Source organism: Heloderma suspectum, chromosome 12 (genome assembly GCF_057233095.1).
Source record: "Heloderma suspectum isolate Gila_16-S chromosome 12, 16-S_ref, whole genome shotgun sequence".
Classification (NCBI taxonomy): Eukaryota; Metazoa; Chordata; class Lepidosauria; order Squamata; family Helodermatidae; genus Heloderma; species Heloderma suspectum.
Window position 1 is genome coordinate 31,378,553 of NC_139469.1, and position 11,019 is coordinate 31,389,571.

Here is an 11,019-nt window from a genome sequence, read left to right on the forward strand (position 1 = left end):
ACGGGCCTCCTCTCGCTCGCTAACTGTAGCCACGGTGCATGGAATAACACTCCTGATCCGATCAATTTTATCCGCAATTTTACCCTCACAGGAAGCCTTAGAATGCTCCAGCAGTTCTGGAGCAACTGGATTGACCAGGCTTCAGACCACTTGGAACAGCATCCTGGGACAGCACTCTGTGGATGCGATAGAGGCAGCGTAATATTCCTTTCTTGCTGCCTTCACCGCCACGTGATAGGCTGAAGATACAGCTCTAGACTGTGTCTGATGGTCTTAGGAGCGAGACTTCTGCCACCGGCGCTCTAGCCGTCTCACCTCCTGTTTCAGAGCTCGTAACCGCGGATTGAACCATGGTGCAGTCCGAGCCCTGTTCAGGGGGAGAGGGCATTTCAGAGCCACCCGATCTAATGCCCCAGTGATTGCAGCATTCCAGCCACCCACCAGGGTCTCGACCAAGTGGCCATTTGCTCCAGAGAATCCCCAAGCACATTCAGGTATCCACTCGGATCCATAAGACGCCTGGGGTGGACCATTTTAATGGGTCTTCCACCCCTGCAGAGTGGTTGTGGAACCGAGAAGACCAACATCACCAGATAGTGATCTGACCATGACAAGGGGGGGGTGGATATACCCCCAACTTCCAGATCAATCCCTGGTTCTCCAGAAACAAACACAAGGTCCAGCATATGACCGGCTACATGGGTGGGCCCAGTTGGAATAGGGTGCAGCTCCCAGGAAGCCATGGTCTCCATGAAGTCCCAAGGTGCCCCCATGAGGACGGCCTCTGAATGTACACTGAAGTCCCCCAACACCAATAAGTTATGGGACTGTACACACACATCAGAGACCACCTCAAGCACCCTGGCCAGGGAGTCAGCCGTGCAGCAGGGTGGGTGGTACACGAGCAGAATCCCCAGACTGCCCTTTGGGCCCAACCTTCAGTACTCGGCAACCTTGGCCTCCCAGAGAAGGGGTCTGGTGAAGACCAAGGACTCCGGCTAGATAACAGCCACTCCCCCTCCCCAATCCCCAGCCCTCGGCTGCTGTGCGTACGGAAATCTGGCTGGACACATGGCCGCCAGAGTTGGAGCAGCGGCTTCAGCTAGCCAGGTCTCCGTAATACATGCCAGGTCTGCACCCTCTTCCTGGATCATGTCATGGATGAGGGATGTCTTCTGGGTAACAGACCTGGCATTGCAGAGCAGCAGACGAAGGCCAGAAGATGGAGTCACACCTCCCCCAGCCATCCTTTGGCTCTTGCCAGGCCCGGAACAGGAGACAGGCATTACACATCTCTCCCCTGTACCCCTTACCTGGCATGGCCTGCCCCTAGCACCCCGCCAGCGCCTGCCACCCACCCTCTGTGTATTCTGGCCCCCAACATTCCCCCCACTGCCCCATCAGGTGGACACATGCCTCCTCGCTCCCACCTATCAAGCAGGCTACCCACCCCTATAAACACAACAACCCCCCCCCACAGTTAAACAAAAATCAACAAAATACATCCCCTTTACTGATACTGGCTCTCTCTCTATATCATCCTTCCAAGAAGGGACAGGTGGAGGTAGTCAGCAGCAGCTGCCTCCGTACCTGGGGGACCAGTCCTGCAGGGAATAGCGGTCTCCCACGCAGAAGCCCACAGGAAGAGCGGTGGTGGTGGTTGGGGGACAGGGACAGGGCCTTCTGGCAACCCCCACTGGAGGTCCATATTTGGCCCCCTTGCCCCTGGGTTAATAGCAGAGACACTTGCAAGCATTACCTAAAGGATTTGTGGGTATCCCACAAATGCAAAGTTCCTACTAGGGGCAAAATTTAGCGTCCTTAGAATCTCTCCTTTCATCTCAAAAGAAAACAAGTTTCTAGCCCTTAAGAGCATTAGAGTGAGTTTAGGCTATATCTGCTCAGAATCAGAGATGCTTGGCCATGGGGGAAGGGGCAGGCCGTAGTGCAGGGCTGCAAGTGCCATCCGTGGATCTCTGGTCTTTCTCCAAGACTTACCAGAAGCAAAATATATTTTGGAAAGCGATACGCCCTCACAGGCATCAGGTAAAAACTCCCGTGGTCTTGCCACAAAAGCAGGCCTGCAACCTTGATTTTAAAAAAACATCTGGGGATGATGGGGGTTGGAGAGCCTGTGACCTTCCAGATGTTGTTGGACTCGAACTCCCATCAACGCAGCAAGCATGACCAATGGTCAAGGATGACAGGAAATGTAAACCAACGACAGCTGGAGAGTTGCAAGTTCCCCACTCTTGCTCTATACTGGCCTGTACTGGGCGCCTGTGTCAGGTGAGCGCATCAAAAGAGCCCTGCTGGATCAGGCTGAAGGCCTCCCTAGTCCAGCATTTTGTTCACACAGCCAGCTGCCCCATTGGGAAGCCCACAACTGCAATTTCATACCCTCCTGCCCGTGTCCCCCGGAGACTGGCATGCCGCCTCTGGTATCGGTGGAACGTCTGTTACATCAGACTTTTGATTTATTTTGAATATGTATATACTGCTTTTCAACAAAACGTTGACACATGCTCACAAGGCCAAAGGCAGCCCCCCAACCCACAGACTGGGGGCACACTGGGGGCTCAGTCAACCTCCTGTTTTTGCTGCTTGGCTTGGCCTGTGGGGACAAGGATGCCGTCCAGCACGTGGCGAGGAGTGCAACACGTCTGGTTTGGTGGGTCACAAGGGTGTGCAGTGGTGGTGGTACGCCAGCTTTCCCCAGCCTGGTTCCCTCTGGATGTGTTGGAACTGCAACTCCCATCGCCCCCAGCCACCATGTCCAGGGGTCATGCTGGCTGGGGATGATGGGAGTTGCAGTTCCAACACATCCAGAGGGAACCAGGCTGGGGAAGGCTGCACCGAGCTCAAGGCTGGCTCGAGACATTTTGCTGCCTGAGGCAAAGGACAACGTGGTGCCCATTCCATGTACAAAAGCCGACTGGACTGACGGTCGAAGCGTTCTGCAACGCTGGCGATGGGACGGCGTCTTCCTCCACACCTGAATGCAGCCAGCTAGCTTGCGGGGGGGGGGGGCAGTGCAGGCCTTGAGGCACACAGCTCTCTCTTCCTCTTCCTGCTGCCTCCCCCTATCTGCCGCCTGAGGCAACTGCCTCACTCTGCCCAAGAGTAGGGCCGGCCCCGACTAAGCTGTCAGTTACTCTCTAGGCTCAGGTTTCTCTATGGCTAGCATCTGGTCCACCCGCCCCACCTGCCTGTCTGCTGCTCCTCATCCTCACGACTGTTTCTCCCGGTATTTTATTTTTGTCTGCCGCTCACGGTGGTTCTCTTCACACAAAAGAGGAGCAGCCCCCAGAAGACGCTCAAAAAAGTGGTTTCTTCACAGAAGTGCTCAAAACCCCCATGTGTTTCAGCCGTGTGCCATTCTTTCGTCGGGAGAGAAGGCTCACGTCTGCTCTCCCGAGAGAGAAGGCTCTTCTATTTTTCGGAGAGTGCCAACGGTGAAGAACATCCTGATTCAGGAATGAAGGAATGGCTGCTGCCTTTGTCGAAGGCTACAATATATTTCAGAAGAAACTGGAGAGGCCCCGCAAACACACAATTCCCTTTAACGCTTTCGAAGTTCACCTTTTCAAAGCACCTTTTGGAGTTCGCCTCCCCCCCCCCCCGCCCTGCTTTGGCCTGCCAAGCACAGCACAGCAAGGCCCAGCTCAACGAACCCGCTCCTGCAAGAGCGCATCTTGCACGCTGGACCAGTCTGGACTTCTCATCCGCAGGTCCTGAACCTACTGCTCCCAGAGTTACTGAAGCCCTCCAAACACTTTGGCAAACCCGTCCTTGTCCACAATTTGCCCAAAGCGGAGAGAGAAATACAAGAAGTTCTCGCAGTTGTGCTGCTTGAACCGCAGCAGCAGGTTGTTCCGGTCTTCACCGACGTCTCCCAAGGTCATCACTGTTTCAACCGGGCAGTAGATGTCCCTCCGCTTCCCCCAGAATGTCAAGTGCGCCACCCTTAACAGGGTGCCGCCCTCGTTCAGGTACATCATGCCGATGATTCGCCGGAGATAGAAGCTCATGCCGTACAGCATGGCGGCGGCGAAGCAAGCGATGCCTGTGCTGTACAGGCACTGGGCCTGAGTCAGTTGGCTTTGCCAGTAAAGAAACCAGATTGGGGGAAGAACCAAGATGGTCAGGCCCGTCTGCAGCAACTTCAGCCTCGAAAGGGCTCTGCAGTACCTGATGCCCGGGAACCTGTAAATCAGCCGAAATGGCTCCAGGCATTCGGTGCTGGGCTTCTGCTCCCGGGCATGTCGAGAAGGAGCCAAAGCCACCAGCCACCTCGCCTGCACCGCCCAAATACCACTAGCTCGCCAGCTACGGGGCTGCAGCGCCGAGAAAAGGCCAGAGGAACGGGGGGAGCCAAGGTCTCTGCTCCACCACGGCAGGGAAACGAGACACCTTCGGAGACACCTTCCGTTCGTCGGGACAAAGGGCAAGCGAACACGAGCGGCGAAGATCCCGGCCTGAAACAGAACGTGTCTTTCCGTAAGATATTATATACTTCTGGGCAGGGTTGATTTGATTGAAATCAAATTGATTTAAACCGTGATTTAAGCCGCTTCTCCGAAGGGCTCGATTTTAATGTTTTAAGTCACAGTTTAGATCACTAGCGAGGAAGATTCTATGGAGTCGTAATTTTTTAGCAGAAGTACATTATTGTGTAATATAACGTTAATACATATTCAGAGATGTGGGTTTCATGAGAAGGTAGGTGGACAGTGGAGGACACATGCAGCAGAAGTTTCCTCAGGATTCAGGACTGTAGGAACGTGTCCTGTGCGCTTTGGGCTTCACTTCCCATTCCCCTCCCCTCTGCCTTGCAGTTATACCCAGACTCTTCCTCCTTGTGGTCATATCTGCGCCATCTCCCCAGATTCTCTATTCATCGATCTTCTCTCTCTTTGCACTTCGAGGGAGGCGAGGCCTTGAGAGAGAGCACGCCACCCGCAGTGCAGGACAGGTCATCTCCCATCTCCATAAACTGCTGTTAGATATTCAGGGCGCAATCCTAACTGGATAGGCAGCCGCCTCCGAACTCGGAGGCGGCCGCCTATCCAAGGCAAGGCAAGAGAGGCACAGGGGGATCGTTCCTTCCGCGCCTCTCCTGCCTTGCTGTTTTTCACTACACAGCCATTTTTGGCTGTCTAGCAGCGGGGGGGCCCACCAGGAGAGGAAGCTGCCACACGACACATTGGATATCTCGTATGCACAGCTCCGCTCTCCCCGCCCCGGAATGCTGCCCCACTCCTTTTCAGTCACTCCACACTCCTCTTGCGAGCATGGAGGACGGGGCTTCTCCACGCTGCCTCCGAGGGGAAGGTCGGATTTCCGGGAACCGACCTCGGAGCACGGGATCCGAGGTCGGTTCCCGGGAAAGAGCATATCCTATGGCCCTCTAGACAGTTTCTAGTGGCCATAGGATTGCTCCCTCGTAGAATATAATTAGACGTTCCATTATTAGTATTCATTATGATGTCCTTGATCTAGGCTCTTCTTTAACTGAGGGTGCAATCCTATGCATGTTTAGACAGAAAAAGGTCCTACAACTCCCAGCATGCCCCAGCCAGCTATGCTGGGGCATGCTGGGAGTTGTAGGACCTTTTTCTGTCTAAACATGCATAGGACTGTGCCCTAATTGTTTTAAGAAAATTTCAAAATCTGATTTAAATTTTAAAAAACCTGATTTAAATCCAAAAAATCCATTTGGGGGGGGGGGGGAATCATTCATTTTTATCTGCCCTGCTTCTGAGGCATCCTCTCAAGGTGGCTCACAAGAGAAAGTAATAGAAATGTGACTGAATGCAGGAGCTGTTCTAGGGAGACACTGGAGCTGTCCTTGGGGCTCCAGATGTTATTGGACTACAATGCCCATCTACAATGCCCATCTGGCTAGGGCAGATGGGAGTTGGAGTCCGACAACATTTGGGGGGCCACATCTGCCTTGCAATCATCGCTGGTTAGGTTTGCGACCTCATCCTTATTTCAAGAAATAGGTCCTTATTTTTCCCTCGCTTCAGCCTCTGTATTTTTCTTTATGATAAAGAACAACAGATGTTAACAACAATAACAATACAATGAAAAAGATGGATATTAAGATCCAAATAATATTTAAAAACAAGAAAATTAATCAAATGGCAATGACGAAAGCTACAAAAACAAAACAAATGTTAAAAATGAAGCAAATACAGCTAACCTAATATTAGCTAATATTAGCTAATAATATCAGCTAATATTAGCTAATAATATCAGCTAACCTCTTAATTCCCGTACTGAATAAAAAATCACTTTTTCTATACAACAACCACGGAGGGTTTTCTTCTAGCTATCACACCCGCTGCGGCTAGCAAATGAACCGTCGCCTCAACGTCTTCTGGCGCAAGGAGAAGGGCTGTCTCTGAGCCATTTGTCTATGAACGCAAATCTAAGGCAACGCTGAACTTCACTACGGGGTGTGCACTGAATTGCACCTTTCCTCCAGGAGCCCACAGCAGCACGCGTGGCCCCCCGTCCTCCCCCAGCCCTGTCCGATCCTCACAGCAGCCCATGCAGGGGCCGGCCGGAGCTCAGGGGCAGAGCCCCTGCTTGGCATGCAGACGCTCCCCGGTTCAACCCCCAGCATCTCCAGGGAACCCGGCGGAGCCCTTGCTGCCAGACAGTGCAGGCCACCCGGCCCAGGCGGACTCCGCACCAAGGGGGGAATCGGAACCTGGGTCTCCCCCCCTAATCCAACACCCTGCTACCACGCACCGGCTCCAGTCCTGTTCCAGCACACCTCGCCTCTCACGCTCCTTACTGCAGGGGCGGCGGGAATCGCTGCAGACCAACAGCACCCCGGGAGCTGCACGCTCCCCACCGCTGCCTTGCGGTCAGCCTTGCAGGTCTGTTTGCTCACGCCAGCCTGAGGCCCGCCAGATGCGTCGGACTGCAGCTCCCAGCGGCCATGCCGGCTGGGGACGCTGGGACTCGCACTCCAACACATCCGCCCCCTGCGTCGGACTGCAGCTCTCAGCAGCCATGCCGGCTGGGGACGCTGGGACTTGCACTCCAACACATCCGCCCCCTGCGTCAGACTGCAGCTCCCAGCGGCCATGCCAGCTGGGGATACTTGGACTTGCACTCCAACACATCCGCCCCCTGCGTCGGACTGCAGCTCCCAGCGGCCATGCCGGCTGGGGATACTTGGACTTGCACTCCAACACATCCGCCCCCTGCGTCGGACTGCAGCTCTCAGCAGCCATGCCGGCTGGGGACGCTGGGACTCGCACTCCAACACATCCGCCCCCTGCGTCGGACTGCAGCTCTCAGCAGCCATGCCGGCTGGGGACGCTGGGACTCGCACTCCAACACATCCGCCCCCTGCGTCGCTGCAGCTCCCAGCGGCCATGCCGGCTGAGGATACTTGGACTTGCACTCCAACACATCCGCCCCCTGCGTCGGACTGCAGCTCTCAGCAGCCATGCCGGCTGGGGACGCTGGGACTTGCACTCCAACACATCCGCCCCCTGCGTCGGACTGCAGCTCCCAGCGGCCATGCCGGCTGGGGATACTTGGCCTTGCACTCCAACACATCCGCCCCCTGCGTCGGACTGCAGCTCCCAGCGGCCATGCCGGCTGGGGATACTTGGACTTGCACTCCAACACATCCGCCCCCTGCGTCGGACTGCAGCTCCCAGCGGCCATGCCGGCTGGGGACGCTGGGACTCGCACTCCAACACATCCGCCCCCTGCGTCGGACTGCAGCTCCCAGCGGCCATGCCGGCTGAGGATACTTGGACTTGCACTCCAACACATCCGCCCCCTGCGTCGGACTGCAGCTCTCAGCAGCCATGCCGGCTGGGGACGCTGGGACTTGCACTCCCAACACATCCGCCCCCTGCGTCGGACTGCAGCTCCCAGCGGCCATGCCGGCTGGGGATACTTGGCCTTGCACTCCAACACATCCGCCCCCTGCGTCGGACTGCAGCTCCCAGCGGCCATGCCGGCTGGGGATACTTGGACTTGCACTCCAACACATCCGCCCCCTGCGTCGGACTGCAGCTCCCAGCGGCCATGCCGGCTGGGGACGCTGGGACTCGCACTCCAACACATCCGCCCCCTGCGTCGGACTGCAGCTCCCAGCGGCCATGCCGGCTGAGGATACTTGGACTTGCACTCCAACACATCCGCCCCCTGCGTCGGACTGCAGCTCTCAGCAGCCATGCCGGCTGGGGACGCTGGGACTTGCACTCCCAACACATCCGCCCCCTGCGTCGGACTGCAGCTCCCAGCGGCCATGCCGGCTGGGGATACTTGGCCTTGCACTCCAACACATCCGCCCCCTGCGTCGGACTGCAGCTCCCAGCGGCCATGCCGGCTGGGGACGCTGGGACTCGCACTCCAACACATCCGCCCCCTGCGTCGGACTGCAGCTCCCAGCGGCCATGCCGGCTGGGGACGCTGGGACTCGCACTCCAACACATCCGCCCCCTGCGTCGGACTGCAGCTCCCAGCGGCCATGCCGGCTGGGGATACTTGGCCTTGCACTCCAACACATCCGCCCCCTGCGTCGGACTGCAGCTCCCAGCGGCCATGCCGGCTGGGGATACTTGGACTTGCACTCCAACACATCCGCCCCCTGCGTCGGACTGCAGCTCCCAGCGGCCATGCCGGCTGGGGACGCTGGGACTCGCACTCCAACACATCCGCCCCCTGCGTCGGACTGCAGCTCCCAGCGGCCATGCCGGCTGAGGATACTTGGACTTGCACTCCAACACATCCGCCCCCTGCGTCGGACTGCAGCTCTCAGCAGCCATGCCGGCTGGGGACGCTGGGACTTGCACTCCCAACACATCCGCCCCCTGCGTCGGACTGCAGCTCCCAGCGGCCATGCCGGCTGGGGATACTTGGCCTTGCACTCCAACACATCCGCCCCCTGCGTCGGACTGCAGCTCCCAGCGGCCATGCCAGCTGGGGATACTTGGACTTGCACTCCAACACATCCGCCCCCTGCGTCGGACTGCAGCTCCCAGCGGCCATGCCGGCTGGGGACGCTGGGACTCGCACTCCAACACATCCGCCCCCTGCGTCGGACTGCAGCTCCCAGCGGCCATGCCGGCTGAGGATACTTGGACTTGCACTCCAACACATCCGCCCCCTGCGTCGGACTGCAGCTCTCAGCAGCCATGCCGGCTGGGGACGCTGGGACTTGCACTCCCAACACATCCGCCCCCTGCGTCGGACTGCAGCTCCCAGCGGCCATGCCGGCTGGGGATACTTGGCCTTGCACTCCAACACATCCGCCCCCTGCGTCGGACTGCAGCTCCCAGCGGCCATGCCAGCTGGGGATACTTGGACTTGCACTCCAACACATCCGCCCCCTGCGTCGGACTGCAGCTCCCAGCGGCCATGCCGGCTGGGGACGCTGGGACTCGCACTCCAACACATCCGCCCCCTGCGTCGGACTGCAGCTCCCAGCGGCCATGCCAGCTGGGGATACTTGGACTTGCACTCCAACACATCCGCCCCCTGCGTCGGACTGCAGCTCCCAGCGGCCATGCCGGCTGGGGACGCTGGGACTCGCACTCCAACACATCCGCCCCCTGCGTCGGACTGCAGCTCCCAGCGGCCATGCCGGCTGGGGATACTTGGACTTGCACTCCAACACATCCGCCCCCTGCGTCGGACTGCAGCTCCCAGCGGCCATGCCAGCTGGGGATACTTGGACTTGCACTCCAACACATCCGCCCCCTGCGTCGGACTGCAGCTCCCAGCGGCCATGCCGGCTGGGGACGCTGGGACTCGCACTCCAACACATCCGCCCCCTGCGTCGGACTGCAGCTCCCAGCGGCCATGCCAGCTGGGGATACTTGGACTCGCACTCCAACACATCCGCCCCCTGCGTCGGACTGCAGCTCCCAGCGGCCATGCCGGCTGGGGACGCTGGGACTCGCACTCCAACACATCCGCCCCCTGCGTCGGACTGCAGCTCTCAGCGGCCATGCCGGCTGGGGACGCTGGGACTTGCACTCCGACGCGTCTGGTGAGACCAGGCTGGCTGACACCCTGGAGCAAAGCACCCGCTCAGCAGAGGGGAAGCCAAAGCAGCGACTGTACCATGGCGGAGCCCACGGGCGCTTCTGCCCCCACGCCGCGCTGCACCCGGCGGGCCCGGACGAGGACAGCCCCGCGCGCGCTCCGTCCTCGCCTCCGAGCGGGGGGGGGGGGCGCCCAGGCGGCGCGCGGCCTGCCGGGAATCGTAGTGCGGCGCGTGGCGGCGTGCCCGTGACATGCTGGGAACTGTAGTTCCAGGCTCCTCCCTTCCACCCGCTCGGAGACGTGCGCGCAGAAGGACCCCCCGCGGACTGCTCGGGGGCTTACTCCCGGGGAAGCGGGCGCAGGGCTGCCGCAGGAGAGGGGCGCGCTCAGCCGCGCAGAGCGAGGCGCGCCTGTCCGGGAGGGGGAGAGCGCCACCGTCGGGCAGCGCCTGTATGCGGGCCAGCCCAGACGCCGCAGCAGGGCGCGCAAGGCTTCGGGTTCCGCAGAACTCTTCATCGGGCCAAGTGGCACAAAGAAGCGAGGGGCGCGGGGCAAAAAGCGCAAAGCTCGGGCCGGGGACGTTCGCTGCAGAGCTCACGGCTGCAACATCTGGGCCAGACGTTGTACTTTTTGCACCCTCTGATGAAGAGTCCTGGGGAACTCGAAAGCTTACACGCTTTCTTGTGGCATTTTGGCTGCTCCAGTTAAAGGTATCGCCCAACTATAGACCTATGGGTACAGACCTATGGAATTTCCTGGCGCTTTTATTTAGAGTTGCCCTGGCCTGCTTCACCCCCCCCCCCCCCACACACACACACACCTCGGCGTGGAAATGGGAGCTGCCCATAGAAATCAACAGCGAAATCCAGGATTTCCATGGGTGTGATTGGGCCACACGGCGCGGCCACTTAGAAATAAAGGGGGCAGCAAAGAGAGGAGTTCCTGCTGTTCCCAACACTGCCCTTATTTTTCGTGAGATGGGTAGGTGGA

General features: G+C 58.7%; 1 protein-coding gene across 1 annotated transcript; it reads right to left on the reverse strand.

Annotated features, from left to right (window-relative positions):
- Nucleotides 1–3,480: 3,480 nt before the first annotated feature.
- Nucleotides 3,481–10,545, reverse strand: TMEM186 (transmembrane protein 186). The gene is made up of 2 exons (XM_084817881.1): nucleotides 10,108–10,545; nucleotides 3,481–4,478 (listed from the first exon to the last, which is right to left on the reverse strand). Exons 1-2 carry the CDS (start codon nucleotides 10,543–10,545, stop codon nucleotides 3,756–3,758), a joined length of 1,161 nt encoding a protein of 386 aa, XP_084674007.1. The 3' UTR covers nucleotides 3,481–3,755.
- Between the last annotated feature and the right edge of the window lie 474 nt (nucleotides 10,546–11,019).

What these genes read in the sequence shown, in the direction of transcription:
- TMEM186 (XM_084817881.1), bottom strand. Translation starts at nt 10,545, where the DNA reads ATGAAGAGTTCTGCGGAACCCGAAGCCTTGCGCGCCCTGCTGCGGCGT. An exon ending in CGCCCGTGGGCTCCGCCATG is followed by an intron (nt 4,479 to 10,107) that starts GTACAGTCGCTG and finishes GTTCTGTTTCAG; the next exon opens with GCCGGGATCTTCGCCGCTCG.